Raw genomic sequence first — 17631 nt, forward strand, 5'->3', positions numbered from 1 at the left:
GATAAGCAACGCCGGCTCACTTTAGCCATGTCTAATATAGTGAAATAAAATCGGGTAACCGTTTAATTATTGGTGCTGAGTTTCATTCCAACGAGCTGCCAGACGTATCTCCGAGGTTGTGTCCAGGGTTGGGCGAGTCCTGTCCCAAGACTCAGAAGAAACCATCTATTAAGGCAGGGCTGTCACAGGCGAAGAAAACTAAGTCATCGAAGTTGAAGTCTTCATGTGTAAGATCATCACAGAATCATCCCTCGTTGATGAAGAAATCATTCGGGAAGGAGATAGTCCCCTTGGAAGAACGTCAATTTTTTACGAGTCTCCATTGATGATACGGAGTGAAGACATCAGTTGCATGTCGACTGCAACCTTGGGCATCGTAGACAACTCTTCCACACAGTCATCAATACACGCCACTCATGCATTCGACGCAGGCGCTTTCATGCAACAATTCACAACGAAAATGATGAATCTTATGGAGCGACGATTGGAAGAGGAAAGATGACTGCACTCGTCAATGATGTCGACTGCGATTCAGCGAGGGCATTCATCTAGACCTGCCCTCACAAATCTGATGATGAAGTGGAGGTGCACGCACGCACTCCAGAAGATTCAGGTCCTGATCATCGGATCGCAGCACAGAGAAGGCTATAACCATTGCGAGTGATTACACTCGCACGAGAGTAGTTATACTTGGGTGAGTGATGTCACATGCTCGCGTGAGTGCACTCAGATGGACTCATCAGTGGAGAAGGTCTCCTTCAGTCTCCCCTATTCATAGAAGACGTCGTATGCAGTCACCCTCCCCTTCGGACTTAGATTCACTGCACTCAGAAGAATGAAGACTACAGTCTTTAGCTACGTCGACTGCTGGTCCTAGATCTACCACGACCACATCATCACAGCTCTGGGTCGTCAGACAATGCAGACTTTGCCAGCAGCCTTAGTCATCACAGCTGACACCATTACTAGTCAGCTGTGACTGCACTCAACGCAGTCGTTAGATGCAGATGCCTTCATGCAACATGAGTTTGGAAGTCATGTTGAAGAAGAACTTAGACTACAATCTTCAACTACATCGACTGCTGCGCTGTGTGAGCACTCAACTAGATCTGCACTCATTCCAGGGGATGAAGAGGAGGTGTATGCACCAGCAGGGACGAGTGCACTCACGTGGGTGAGTTCACTCATAGGTCTACTCGTCAATGAAGATCTTCATCAGTCTCCCCAGCTCGTCAAAGGCGCCATCAGCACTTGTTGTCCCCTTCAAACCGGGACTCACATAGGAAGGATCATCGGCATCCATCAAATGTGTCGGACTCATAGAAGGATAAAGACAGACAATACTGATCGTCATCTCCGGAGGAAGCCCTCTTTTCGGACTCGGAAGTCACATCGTGGATCATGAATGGTCTGGACTTAGTCTCAACATCCAAGGATTCCAACTAACCCAACACTTATAGGATGAAGAAGGAAGACATGCGTTAATGTTTCCGGCGATAGCCCCGATATCAACTTTCGTCACTCAGAAGAATGATCAGCAGTTTTCGTCCGAACACCTCGTCTCAACTACTGCAGGACTGAATCCACTCCCTCGTCAAGATTGAACAGGTAGCAAGGATGATTGCCCAAGACTTTAGAGAAAGCATGATGATCAAGTCCATTGACACCTTGCCAACGGTGCTCAAGCAGACAAGTCAGTGGGACACTAACAAGTGCACGTTCTCCAGAGTCCAAAGAACGAGAGATAAGAAGTTTAATACCAGAGCGTCCAGGAGGTAAACAGTGGAGATCAGGTTTGGAACGATTGGAGTTTTCCACCCTCAGCCATTCTCATACAACTGTTTCCAGTGGGTGAATGTCTTCAACTCGACTGGAAGAAGTGGGGAATTCTCAACGATGAATATGTCATGAAGATTCTTTGAGATGACTGCAACATACCACTGCACGGTACATCTATAGTCTGTTTGGTCCTCGACAGACAATGTCCTGCGCAGAATGTGATGTTATTTTTCCAGTGCTATTAAGTCTTCTACATTTGATTGTTCAGATGGCATAGAGATCTTCTACAGCAGACTCAACGTTGCCTATCAGGAGACTTGCAGCAATGAATGGCAGTTTCTGATCGGACAGCGAGCCAGCTATAAATAGACTTCCTTGGAATGTCAACATGTTCAGCGCTGATGATCTGAAGATGAAGATTGACACATCTTCATGGCATACAAGCTGGTCATAGGAGAAATCAACTCAGTCTACAGTTGGACTTCACTATCAGGCTACTAACTCAGCTCGGATGACTTGAGAATCTAACTCCTTGGGATTTGATTCATCCCTACGTTGAGATACATCGCTGTCCCAGGATCGGTGGGTCGAAGTTCAAGCCGATGATTAGAGCAAGGTCTACTCTCTTCATTATCACTGTCAGTGATAATGTCTATTCGATCTGCTCACGTCACCTCAGGTTATGACCAGAAGAAGACGCCTACCACTGCGTCTATGACAGCAGTTCCTGAGTCATGGTTTCATGTCCTGACCAGTTTACGATGCTAGACATCTTGAGACCATCCCTGCTATGGTAGACTCGCTAGTCAATGTTTGCACCGGAATTTACAAATTAGAGCCTGCTTTCTACATCCATCTTTAGGTAGACAAGTCTCTTCAAGGATGGATTGCCCATCTAAACAACGAGGTTGCAGCAGGATTCTGGAAGAAGGAAGATCGAGCTCTTCTCATCAACCAGTTGCAGATGAAAGTGATGATGCATGTTATCCATCATTGATCAACAACACCGAGAGACAAGCTACTGATGATCCAGACGGACAACTCAACAGTAGCCCTCTACGTAAACAAGGGTCAACGAGACCTCCATCTCTACACCTGACGTTTCTACTCTTCGGCATGGTCGACAGTCTGAATCTTCAAATAAAAGTATCTCGCACCAGGAGCCTGCAACATCATGCATATGACAGACGCCTTATCTCGCCCTCTTTGTCTATTACCAACAGAGTATATGCTGCATTGAGAGAAGTTTCAACTAATCAGGTGGAGGTTTGGATCACTGCAAACAGACTTATTTGCAACAAGGTTCAACTAATAGACAGCAACCTTTGTGTCACCGGTACCAGTGCTGCTACCAAGAGTCATCGAGAAAATCAGACAGCTGCCAGGTCAACTGGATAGACAGTTCGGCATACCAGCCTTGTCATCAATACTTGGACCTCATGACTACTGAGACAACTGAAGGCAACATATCGGCAGATAACAGAATATTTATGGCACTTACGACTTTCCAGAGGTCTGAAAGATCTACATTATCTACATACTTGGCAGCTCTCAGCTCAGTCGTCACCATGGAAACAGAAACCAAGCTGACTAAAGTACCTGAGCTATTTGCCTTCCTACACTCCTTCAAGTTGGAAGATCAACAGCATGGGATCTCACAAGTGATGCGTATGAACCACTTGATTGGACCTCATTTGAACTGCTAATTCAGAAGACGCTGTTTTTATCTTGCCTTAGCTACAGCTGTACGCATGTCACAAATTCATACGCACAAGCTTTGATGCAAATCATCAGCCGACAGCTCATCTGGTCTACGCTGGGATTTCATTGCAGGAAATCAAGTGCCAGGTCAACTGGATAGACAATTCCACATACTCGGCATTATATTCAATTCTGAAACCTCGTTATTGGACGTAATTCGGAACTGATAGCAGAATCCAGCGTGGTCTGACCCACCACCATTTCCGTTGGATTCTGTAAGCAGTTAAGCTTGAGTCAGGATTAGGAAAATATTTAATTTTCTGAACAAAATTTATATTTTTTACTTATCCTGACTCATAGCGAAAGCCTTCCCAGCCGCCCCTCACAGACACCCCTCACAGACACGCTGAGTTCTAGTATGCTCGTGTTGGGCGATTATAGGAGCGAGTTAAGTATCATGGCCGATCAGCTGACCATGTGCTGGGAAGGGAGGTAATACATGGGTGAGTGTGATTTTTACGTCTGCTTCTTTTAGAAGGGAACTTCATGGGATTTCAGGTGTTCCACTACCTTCACCAGGAAGAGGAGACAAGCAATTAAGCATGAGTCGGGATAAGTATAAAATATCAATTTTATTCAGAAAATTACATTTTTAGATGGAAGGCAACTTCTTTGTCTAGATGAGAGGTGAAGTGAAAAATTAAAGTCTGAAATCTTAAATCTAATGAGAATTATCAGAAATTACATGTCTTGAACTCAGGGAAAATCTTGTTACTCACAAAGGCAGCAAATTGTTAATATATTAATTAGCAGGGACTTGTAGGTCAAGGGTGAAGTTTTACATGGGTATTGTTTTGAATGCTATCTCGTATTTCTCACATATTACTTCAAGAAACAATGTAAAGTAAACTGTGTGTGGTATCGTTGTTTATGTGTGGATGAAGTTGGGAGTCATACTCAGAGGTATTAACAAGCCATATGGTTTGGCTTGTTGCATACAGAAATTTGGTAGCTAGGTAGCTTGTATATGATGATACATTGGGTTTCAGTGTAGGACAGAGGCAACTGGTTTGTCTAGCACGGACTCTGCTCAGGAAAACCAAGATTCTGGTCCTGGACGAGGCTACAGCAGCAGTTGACATGGAAACCGATGATCTGATCCAGAATACCATCAAGACAGAGTTCAGAGACTCGACGGTGATCACAATAGCTCACCGACTCAACACCATCATGGACTATGACAGGTGAGTAGTACCTGTAGTTGTAGCTCACCGACTCAACACCATCATGGACTATGACAGGAGAGTAGTACCTGTAGTTGTAGCTCACCGGCTCAACACCATCATGGACTACGACAGGTGAGTAGTACTTGTAGTTGTAGCTCACCGGCTCAACACCATCATGGACTACGACAGGTGAGTAGTACCTGTAGTTGTAGCTCACCGACTCAACACCATCATGGACTACGACAGGTGAGTAGTACCTGTAGTTGTAGCTCACCGGCTCAACACCATCATGGACTACGACAAGTGAGTAGTACCTGTAGTTGTAGCTCACCGACTCAACACCATCATGGACTATGACAGGTGAGTAGTACCTGTAGTTGTAGCTCACCGACTCAACACCATCATGGACTACGACAGGTGAGTAGTACCTGTAGTTGTAGCTCACCGGCTCAACACCATCATGGACTATGACAGGTGAGTAGTACCTGTAGTTGTAGCTCACCGACTCAACAGAATCATGGACTACGACAGGTGAGTAGTACCTGTAGTTGTAGCTCACTGGCTCAACATAATCATGAACTATGACAGGTGAGTAAAGCATGCAGTTCATTTCATCGATGTAGCTCACTGGCTCAACATAATCATGGACTACGACAGGTGAGTAGAGCATGTTGTTCATTTCATCAATGTAGCTCACTGACTCAACATAATCTTGACTATGACAGAGTAGAGCATACAGTTCAGTGTGATCACCTTGGCTCACAGACTCAACAATATGAAGGATTATGAGAATGTGATCACAGTGACTCATCAACTTGAACTTATTATGTACTATGACAGGTGAGAAGGGCATGTGGTCTGTTGAAAACTTATCAAAAGGAAACACAAGTCAGTGTATGGAAATTGAACATAGAGCCGTGCACGGTTCTGGGAAGCCATTGTGTCCATGACCAGAAGGTCAGACCTGATGAAACCCATGTGTTGCTGATGTTTTTAGGATCCTGGTGCTGGACCAAGGTCTCATCAAGGAGTTCGACTCCCCTGCGACCCTCCTGGCAGATAAACACAGCGTCTTCTATGGAATGGCCAAGGATGCCAACCTGGTCTAGATGTCGCCACCTGCAGGTGGGTATAGATGTCATCCATTTTAGAACAATGTTGATGTGTGTGTGGACATCATTCATCATCTCAGTTGATCCATTGACTAACATCTTCAGTAATTCATGGACGACATTGATCCATCTTATCTGGGATCGTCCACGGACATCTTTCATCAGTTTGAGGAGAGTTTTGTCCATATATGAACATAATGTATGTATGTATTTTATTTTTAATTTTTAGAATTTTTAAGTGTCTGATATATGTGTATTGGCATATGTGATATACTTGTAGAAGTCTGCACCACCCTTTCTATTAAGGTTAAGGCCCGGTCACTTCCAGGCACAATGTCAATAGTTTTTTAGCTATGGGAAAAAAACATGTAACATGAAACGTATACAGTTGATCAACATGGAGACCTGCTTTTACCTCCATCGCTTGAAATTACACATAGTCCCAACAACATTAATGAGGTAGTGTTGATGAATGTGCAATGATTCATGAAATTATTTTGTTTTAGCCTCATATTAGACCAAAATTTATCGAGTTTGTTAACTTTTCATGATTTGTTCTTGAAAGAACACTTCAGGACAATGCCCACCTTTCTCATCCTTCTATGTGACTCAGGGATTGCGTTGTTTTACTGTTGTCCAAGACTGCTGGCCAAGACACTTCATCATGCTGTACTTTTCCCCCTTGAATATTTAGGGCAGCATTTGACCTTTTCCACTATCTTAGGCGTGCGTGCGTGCGTGGGGGTGGGTGGGTTAGTGGGGGTGTGGGGGTGTGTGTGTGCGTGGGAGGGGAGGTGTCAGTATGAGTGGGTGTGCATGCGTGAGGTGGGTGGGGGTGATGTCGGTATGTGTGGGTGGGTTCATGTGAGGTATGTGAGGGTGGTGGGTGTCAGTGGGTGTTTGAGGGGTGGGTGGGGGGCGGTGTGATAGTGGAGGAAGTGTTTTGTAACCCCACCCTTGGCTCCACCAATGGAAAAAATGAAAATCTTCCATGTGGACTTAAGTCATTTTCAAACCCCATTGATATACAGGCAGTATTTGATATGCACAATAGTGTAGAATATGATTGAGGTATATGTTTGTCTGTGTACATGGCAAAACTGCATTATGAGTGGATCAAGTTGCAAAGTGAGGTCACTCTAGATACAGACTGATCTGACTTTAAACATAGCTACATTGTTTCTACATACCCACTTGGCCTTGTTGCTCTACATTAAACCAACCAGTCCAGCAGCCTGCTCCAACACGTTATCCCTTACTTTGCATTGCTTTGTTAACACTACACCCAAGTCTAGCTCAGTCCCTGAACCGTCTACAATTAGTGTACATTGCACACATGATTTTAATATATGGCTTTGGTTAACTTGTCAATTCTTGAATTTAGTATGGAATATCTGACTTTCATGTCACATTTTTCTCATACTGTGTTATTACAGGTTTGTGGCATGTACTCTGTGCAGTATTTGTTCACCCAGAAGTCATGTTTTGTTCATCTTCATGCCCAACATTCACTTCCCACATTGGAGAATTCTTTTGAAACCTCTTGCTAATATCACTGTTGTGTGAGTCCATACAGAGTTGCAACACTGCATCAATGCCAAATTAACTGATGAAACTATATAGTATATTCAAATCCATGAAGTATTTGAGGACTGTTTAAGGTTTTACACTTAACTGTCCTTACCATCTTGTCTGTCATTATCTGTCTATACAGCACCATTGCTGGATCATCAATATTATTTTTTATTTTTTGTCAAGTGTGTCAGTAAATTTTCCAATTTATATGTGCATAATGCTGCGGATTGTCTTAAAGGGAGGTAATTAAGCCCTCACAAATTCAATTCTCACAAATTATGCACACCACCATAGTGTGTAGGTCTGTGGGACATTTCATGGATTGAAATCTATAGTTGTCTCATAGAGAGATAATTCAATTCTCACAAATTATGCACACCACCATAGTGTGTAGGTCTGTGGGACATTTCATGGATTGAAATCTATAGTTGTCTCATAGGGAGATAATTCAATTCTCACAAATTATGCACACCACCATAGTGTGTAGGTCTGTGGGACATTTCATGGATTGAAATCTATAGTTGTCTCATAGGGAGATAATTCAATTCTCACAAATTATGCACACCACCATAGTGTGTAGGTCTGTGGGACATTTCATGGATTGAAATCTATAGTTGTCTCATAGGGAGATAATTCAATTCTCACAAATTATGCACACCACCATAGTGTGTAGGTCTGTGGGACATTTCATGGATTGAAATCTATAGTTGTCTCATAGAGAGATAATTCAATTCTCACAAATTATGCACACCACCATAGTGTGTAGGTCTGTGGGACATTTCATGGATTGAAATCTATAGTTGTCTCATAGGGAGATAATTCAATTCTCACAAATTATGCACACCACCATAGTGTGTAGGTCTGTGGGACATTTCATGGATTGAAATCTATAGTTGTCTCATAGGGAGATAATTCAATTCTCACAAATTATGCACACCACCATAGTGTGTAGGTCTGTGGGACATTTCATGGATTGAAATCTATAGTTGTCTCATAGGGAGATAATTCAATTCTCACAAATTATGCACACCATTCTGGTGTGTATGTTGGTGAGACATTACATGTACTGGCATCCTTAGATATGAAATCCATACTGAATCCTGACTCCAAGTTGGTCAATGTTTGATGTCCATCCATTACGTTTCTATTGTGAGGAAATATTTACATCCTAAACACCAGTGTCAAGATTTCACATACCTGTGGGATATCACTTCATTACCTTTATGTTATGTTATTCACCCACGATAAACTGGTTTTGTTTTTTTTAACACATTCCAGATGTGCCAGATTTTCCAATTCCTATGGGCCAAGTAGAGCACTTGTTGAACCCATGAACTTTATTGAAATGTACTTTCACATCCTATTACAATTCAAACATATACAGATTTTATGACTTTTACAATTGCATGTTTTAGAACTGTGTATTTTGTAGCTCTGTTAACCAATTTAGATAATGTTTGATACAGAAAGGTAATCATTGTGAAGATTGACTGTTGTGTATTTAATGGTGTACAGCTGTTTTTCCCAAAGATACATTTTTAGAACTACTGCACTCACTGACTTTCGGAGTGTAGACTGATGGGATCATTAACAGTGATGTTCACAAGTGACACAGCTTTATCCATATCTTACGGCGTGATCTAGTTTTGTTACTGGTTAACAGTTTCAACAGTGTGGACTACCAAATGCTCATTATTGTTATCTCATGACTGTGTTGTATTTTGACTTATGTGATTGCATTTATAATGTGATAATGAATAATTCAGCATATTTGATAGATTTGATTTAACCATTGTGGTCTCTTTATGGCATCTATGTGTCATGTTTAGGAGTTTGTATGTATTTTTAGTGTAATAGCCTGTAAGCATATTTTGTCCGCAACAGCTTGTCATATTTTGTATGTAATAGCTTGCTATCATATTTTGTATGTGGCAGCCTGTTATCTTATATTGTATGCAACAGTTTGTTATCATATTTTGTATGCAACAGCGTGTTATCGTATATTTTGTGTAGCAGTCTGTTATATTTTGTGTAGAGGATTGTTATCGTATTTTGTGTATAACAGCTTGTTATCATATTTTCTACGTAGCAGTTTGTTATCCTATTGTGCATGTAACGGTTTGTTGCATGAGTGCAAATTGTTATCTCAGTTTAGGTTCTTTTAGGCGAAAGGACACATTCCTGCTGAATTACTTGTTTTGAAATTATTTTCATTATTGGTGAAGAGGTCAAAGTACTTTAAATTGCTAAAACTGTAGCAAATAACAAAAACCCTGAAACTTTGATTTTGCCCATGCGCCCTTAAAAGAGCAAGTTTCAAGCACATGTTGCCACTTTTCAGCTTGCACAATAGTTTTTTTCCCTTGTACAACATTTCTATTGTGTTATTTGGTAGTCATCATCATCAGGCTTATGTGCACACTTGTTTAGTTTACTTTCCATTTGTATGAAATGATTGACAATAATTATTTCGGCATATTCAAATCATTTTCGAGGCAAGGTGATGCATGGCATCTTGGAAATTTGACAGAGGGGCAGACTGTAATGCACATGGGCAGCAGAGGTCAAAGTTCACTGATGTAAAGGTCAAAGTTCACTGATGTAAAAATGTTGCAGTTTCATAGTTTTTTTTGTTGCCGTTTATACTCTTTCAGTAGCAAGGTAAAATGTTGAAGTTGCTGTTTCCAAAAATAATGTTGACTTTTCTGTGTTTTTCTGCACTGTGGGAAGGCTTTCTTTGGTAGGCCTGTTTTAAACTGTTTGGCTTGTATTTTTTTAAATGTATTTGTTCTTCTTATATTTTTAGATATTAGTAAATTTATACTTTTCTACATGTATCTGTATGCTTCTGAATAGATAGAGTCAATGAAAGTAGAGAGATTAAACAAAGGCAATCATGGAGAAATGATCTGAAGCCCCAAGTGGATGTATGATTTGTGTAGTCAGCAGTTAGTGGTTCACGCAGCATGTTGAAGATCATGTAGCTTTTGATACTGTAAACATTGATGAATATCCCATGATGTATTGTGTCAGAGACCCTACTTCTCAGTTCTTTCTTTTCTGTCTCAGCAATATTCTCAGCAATTGCTGATAGGACTGATATAAAAAGTACTAGAGTCTTTACTGAGAGAGTGTAAGGTCTCATTTTACCTTTTGGGGAATGGCATGGTATGTTCCCAGTTTGAATGTTGCAACACACTTACTGTAAGGTGAGACTGAGTGTTCACATGCCTGTTATACATACACTAAGCAATGTAGGGTTTGGATTGTATGGGTGTTCAGTGTGTTTGTAAGTGATATGGACATTGAATAGTGGATAGTGAAACTGTTGCTTCTTGTTCTGTTCTGAGAAACAAGGTGGCTGTTTCTTGTAGCACTGATAGATGTTGGCAGACTAGACTAATGTTGTCATGGTACGAGGACATGACCATGGACATGCTGACCTGTCCCTGTACCATGCTGGACATGTGAGGTAGTTCTTCAACACCTAACATCACCTAGTGTAATATGTACACAGTTTGCTTACATTTTGCTATACTGTGCAGGCCTCGATTTACTGCTTTGATTCTTGCCCTGGTGCAGAATCACAAAGTGCCACCTAATTATTAGTCTAACATACACAAGGTGCATGCCAGTTTTTGAGAAGAGAATAAATCAATAATAATTCTAACTTAATCAGCATATGTATGGCAGCTCAGTTTTCTTCTGACCTGTGAAAGTCCGGGTTAGAATATTCAGAAACCCATGCTTGTTGTAAGAGGCGACCAGTGGGATTGGGTGGTCAGGTATGCTGACATGGCTGACACGTCATTGGTTCCCAAATGCACAGATCGATGTTCATACTGTTGAGCACTGGATTGTCTGGTCCAGACTCGATTATTTACAGGCCGCCTCCATGTAGATGGAATATTGCTGATTGCGGCATAAAACTAAACTCGCTCACTCATTGTTGATCTAAACTTTGAATAGCTGTGGCACCAAAGATTTTCCTGTTTATAGACACATTTCAGCTGTGATAGCTCTTGTAAACAGGGATCAACTGGCTTCTCTGTTGCTATGACTTCACAGAAATATGTTTATGTGAACAGAAACCTCTGACATTTTATCATGCTGAAATTTGGCTTGTGCATCTAGGTTTATAACTTAGGTTGTACCTGGTGCAAGTAGGTTAACATCTCTTAAATTGACCCCTGCTGTGTCTGGTTGAAGGGACGGGTTGTGTAGTGCTTAAAGTGTCTGCTCGCCACACAGAATTCCGGTTTTCATTCTCTACATATATGTCCCCATCTGTGGTATTGTGGGGGATATTGCTGAAAGCAGCATGAATTCAAACTCCTTCTCTCATCATATGTTCTGTTACACAGTGTAACAAATTAATCAGCTGTCTGTCACCAGATGTTTGTCTCGTGATTCAGTTTCTGTGCAAGATGCTGTTGGGTTGATATTTGAATCAAGACTGCTACGTGATTCTGGAGAAGTCCCACCTAGCAATTCCATTACTAGGCTTCATAATTGATCTGAATGAGAAACGTCCCTCCAGTCCATTTCCAAGATATTTTACAGTATCCAGTGATTTTTTACTTATTTCTACATAATATTATACATTTTGTGTGCTGTGTATTTTCAATGATACGTGTGTCAGGATGCATTGTGTCATCCAAGGGAAAATGATCTATGTGATAATTGTTCTATATATGTACATGTGCATTTTACCAGCTGTCAATTCCACGTAGCACTCGTCCCTCCTATACTGTAACATAGGAGGTATGAATGCTAAGAGAAAACTTATGAGATCTTAAAAATTAAATTTACGAGAGTTTTGAGAAATGGGCCCCTGGTTGATACAGAAGCCATGTCACAGTGCTCCATTGTTGAAGAAATACATTGTGATTTTATCTTTTGTTGCGGAAATAAATTGTGATGTCATCCACTGAGTTCACAAACTAATCACATGACATCATCTTCACAACAGGCTGTCCTCAGTGAAGTAGCTTTGCTTGAATTGAGGTGTTTTTGGTTATTACTTATCTTTATCGGTGAGTAAAATATCAAATTACTTCCTCAAAACATGGCATTACAAACTGTCTCTCCATCATGAATATATCCTGTTGGTCCTTGTGAACTCAGGCTTCCATTTGGGATGACCAAACCTACATGTTTCTCCATTTAATGTCAGTAAAAATATGTTATATATATACCAACAATAATCAGAGCAAGAAAGTAATTCTTTACATCTTGACATCTTTACATCTTGACGTCTTGACATCTCGGTATTACCAAGTGGTTGTGTTATCTTGGCATTTCAACTTTACCTCACAAATGTTTCATGATGCATATGTGTAGCATGTACTGCCAATAACCAGAGCAAGAAAGTAATTGTTGAAGTCAGAAGTCTAGATATGTCAGTATTGGTTGTGTTATCTTGGTATTTCAACTTTACCTCACAAATCTTTCATAATGTTGACAGCTTTGTTTCAGAACTGTCACACATCTACAGAGTAATCCACTCCAGAATGTCAAGTTGTATGCTACACAATATTTAAGAGGAATGCTCTGAACTGTGTACTTATTTTTACTGACCTGCATCTGTACATGTTCCAGATGCATGGCCACACAGGGTACTATTTGTGTGATACTGTTTCCAAGCAACGAGTCACTCACATTCAGACCCATAATTACAACATTCCTTACAAATACTGGGTAATATATAATGATACCAAACAGTGTGCATGACTGCACAACATTTATTTTATGTGTTCCCTTAGTTGTTATCAACAGTATTCATGTATATATAGTGAGAATATCTGTTTGTATTTTAGACAGGTGATAAAAGGAAGAGTGTATCTGGAGATAATTCATCTTACGTAATCTAGAATAAAATGTTTTAATTTAATCCTTGTGTTTTTATGAACAATCTTAGTTATCTTTAAGTGTGTATGTGAGGGAGCTGGCGTTTTGTGACAATTTGAGAAGTTAGAAGACTTAAACAAATGGACTTCAAACATTATCTTAGCTCACACATAAATGTAGTTTTCTGATTGGCTAAGTGCTTCTTCATTACTTTCAATGTACCCCACTTACAAGCAAGGTACACTGCAATGTACCCTGCTGCCAATGGCAACTTATGCTGTACTTCTAAAGTTCTGTATCACATTGAATCACGCATGATGCACGGAAATTGACGATGATTTGGGAATGCAAATCGATGGAAGGGAGATAGCTCTAAATTTGTTTTTCTTGTGTCGTCTGCAAAATCTAGTGGTGGCTACGAAACAATTTGCCTCCAGTAAAGAAATTTTGACAAAACGTTCAAATGTAGTCCCTGTGAATATCAAGAAGGGGAATTACACCACAGTGATTTGATTAAGACATTACCTGTGGGGAAAAACAGCAAGATGCTAGAATTGAATCGTTTGATTCACACAGGTTGGTTGACGTGTGTGATCCGATACCCATGTTTCAAACAGTTAATTATTAACATTGAGTTAACAATTCCCAAGGGACCAGTGAGCAACGTATTTATCTTACCAAACACCTGATTTTAAATTTTAAACTGTTTATTTTATCTGTCGAATGAGAGGCGAATCGCCATTTTGCAGGTGACACAAGGTAAACAGATTTAGAGTTATCTCCCATCCATCGATTTGCAATCGCAAAACATTGGTTATTTTCGTGTTTCATGCGCAATTCAGTGTTATTTGAGACAAAAAAATACTACCATGAAGCACCAGAAGAGTTCAGAATTCCCAGCGGTGTACATTGAAAATAATACAGCGCCTGTAAGCGGGGTACATTGGAAATAATAGAATAGCGCTTAGCCAATCACAAAGCGAGATTCATGTGTGAGGCTAGATAATTAGTTATACACATCAATATGAGTGTATTTCATTCAATATGCAGTGTATAACGGCATATCCACAACTACTGATACAGGTGACTCTGTACGGAATATACAACAGAAGATAAATCGCAATAACAACATAACAATCTATAGCTCTCACTGGTGCACCCAGGAATAATAAAAGTGACACATCACAGTTCTAGGACGCGACCAACACAAGGACTGCATTCAAAATCTGATAAAAATAATATCAGTTCCAACCATCACTTACACATGTACTCTCAGAAAGGTACTAATATCATTGGATGACAATTTTTATTTGGTATGTTTTGAACTTTGATTAAAATAGAGCTAAATGTCTACAAATATCTCTCAAAGGTTTCTTGGTAAGCAATGTTTACAACCATGGTGATTTACAATGACTGCATAAACCAATAAACGGCCGTAACAAAATGGCTTAACACTATGTGTCCACATAAAATAATGTTACATGGTTTAATGCTGCACTCACCAATATTTCAGCTCCATGTATACGTACAGCAGCTGTCTGTAAATAATTGAGTCAGGGGCACACAATTCGATGATCCACAGCACGAGCGTTGATCTACACAAATGGGATCTGACAAACATGTATCAACCAAGTTAGTAAGCGTGACCACCCGATCCCGAGTGTTGCATCTTCCGACAAGTATGGGTTACAAAAGGTCGATTTGAACTTGTCATGAGTACATTGTCAGATGAGATAATGTTAGCACAATGTACATGTATGACTGGGAGGACAATGGTCGTCTACTTGAGAACGTTAGCACTATGTACAGGTATGACTGGGAGGGCAATGGTCGTCTGCATGAGAACGTTAGCACTATGTACGGGTATGACTGGGAGGACAATGTTCGTCTGCATGAAAACGTTAGCACTATGTACAGGTATGACTGGGAGGACAATGGTTGTTTGCATGAGAACGTTAGCACTATGTACATGTATGACAGGGAGGACAATGGTTGTCTACATGAGAACGTTAGCACTAGGTATGGGTATGACTGGGAGGACAATGGTTGTCTACATGCAAACGTTAGCACTATGTACATGTATGACTGGGAGGACAATGGTTGTCTACATGAGAACGTTAGCACTATGTACAGGTATGACTGGGAGGACAATGGTTGTCTACATGCAAACCTTAGCACTATGTACATGTATGACTGGGAGGACAATGGTTGTTTGCATGAGAACGTTAGCACTATGTACATGTATGACAGGGAGGACAATGGTTGTCTACATGAGAACGTTAGCACTAGGTATGGGTATGACCGGGAGGACAATGGTTGTCTACATGCAAACGTTAGCACTATGTACAGGTATGACTGGGAGGACAATGGTCGTCTACTTGAGAACGTTAGCACTATGTACAGGTATGACTGGGAGGGCAATGGTCGTCTGCATGAGAACGTTACCACTATGTACGGGTATGACTGGGAGGACAATGGTCATCTGCATGAGAACGTTAGCACTATGTACAGGTATGACTGGGAGGACAATGGTCGTCTGCATGAGAACGTTAGCACTATGTACAGGTATGACAGGGAGGACAATGGTCGTCTGCATGAGAACGTTAGCACTGTGTACAGGTATGACTGGGAGGACAATGTTCGTCTGCATGAAAACGTTAGCACTATGTACAGGTATGACTGGGAGGACAATGGTTGTTTGCATGAGAACGTTAGCACTATGTACATGTATGACAGGGAGGACAATGGTTGTCTACATGAGAACGTTAGCACTAGGTATGGGTATGACTGGGAGGACAATGGTTGTCTACATGCAAACGTTAGCACTATGTACATGTATGACTGGGAGGACAATGGTTGTCTACATGAGAACGTTAGCACTATGTACAGGTATGACTGGGAGGACAATGGTTGTCTACATGCAAACGTTAGCACTATGTACGGGTATGACTGGGAGGACAATGGTTGTCTACATGCAAACCTTAGCACTATGTACAGGTATGACTGGGAGGACAATGGTTGTCTACATGAGAACATTAGCACTATGTACGGGTATGACTGGGAGGACAATGGTCGTCTACATGAGAACATTAGCACTATGTACAGGTATGACTGGGAGGACAATGGTCGTCTGCATGAGAACGTTAGCACTATGTACAGGTATGACTGGGAGGACAATGGTTGTCTACATGCAAACGTTAGCACTATGTACATGTATGACTGGGAGGACAATGGTTGTCTACATGAGAACGTTAGCACTATGTACAGGTATGACTGGGAGGACAATGGTTGTCTACATGAGAACGTTAGCACTATGTACATGTATGACTGGGAGGACAATGGTTGTCTACATGCAAACGTTAGCACTATGTACAGGTATGACTGGGAGGACAATGGTCGTCTACATGAGAACATTAGCACTATGTACAGGTATGACTGGGAGGACAATGGTCGTCTGCATGAGAAAGTTAGCACTATGTACAGGTATGACTGGGAGGACAATGGTCGTCTGCATGAGAACGTTAGCACTATGTACAGGTATGACTGGGAGGACAATGGTCGTCTGCATGAAAACGTTAGCACTATGTACATGTATGACTGGAAGGACAATGGTCGTCTGCATGAAAACGTTAACACTATGTACAGGTATGACTGGAAGGACAATGGTTGTCTACATGCAAACGTTAGCACTATGTACATGTATGACTGGGAGGACAATGGTTGTCTACATGAGAACGTTAGCACTATGTACGGGTATGACTGGGAGGACAATGGTTGTCTACATGCAAACGTTAGCACTATGTACAGGTATGACTGGGAGGACAATGGTTGTCTACATGCAAACGTTAGCACTATGTACAGGTATGACTGGGAGGACAATGGTTGTCTACAATAGAACGTTGCACTATGTACAGGTATGACTGGGAGGACAATGGTTGTCTACATGAGAACGTTAACACTATGTACGGGTGTGACTGGGAGGACAATGGTCGGCTGCATGAGAACGTTAGCACTATGTACGGGTATGACTGGGAGGACAATGGTTGTCTGCATGAGAACGTTAGCACTATGTACGGGTATGACTGGGAGGACAATGGTTGTCTACATGAGAACGTTAGCACTATGTACAGGTATGACTGGGAGGACAATGGTCGTCTACATGAGAACGTTAGCACTATGTACATGTATGACTGGGAGGACAATGGTTGTCTACATGCAAACGTTAGCACTATGTACAGGTATGACTGGGAGGACAATGGTCGTCTACATGAGAACATTAGCACTATGTACAGGTATGACTGGGAGGACAATGGTCGTCTGCATGAGAAAGTTAGCACTATGTACAGGTATGACTGGGAGGACAATGGTCGTCTGCATGAAAACGTTAG

General features: G+C 41.2%; 1 protein-coding gene across 1 annotated transcript in view; it reads left to right on the plus strand.

Moving 5' to 3' along the window:
• Positions 1–13273, plus strand: part of LOC137286507 (multidrug resistance-associated protein 1-like) — a 103969-nt gene extending 90696 nt beyond the window's left edge. The window contains exons 29-31 of the mRNA XM_067818425.1: positions 4530–4724; positions 5704–5831; positions 8672–13273. Coding sequence (XP_067674526.1) covers positions 4530–4724; positions 5704–5815 — 307 coding nt within the window. The 3' untranslated portion in view covers positions 5816–5831; positions 8672–13273. The remainder of the gene's footprint in view (positions 1–4529; positions 4725–5703; positions 5832–8671) is intronic.
• Positions 13274–17631: the final 4358 nt, after the last annotated feature.

This window comes from Haliotis asinina, chromosome 1 (genome assembly GCF_037392515.1).
Source record: "Haliotis asinina isolate JCU_RB_2024 chromosome 1, JCU_Hal_asi_v2, whole genome shotgun sequence".
NCBI lineage: Eukaryota > Metazoa > Mollusca > Gastropoda > Lepetellida > Haliotidae > Haliotis > Haliotis asinina.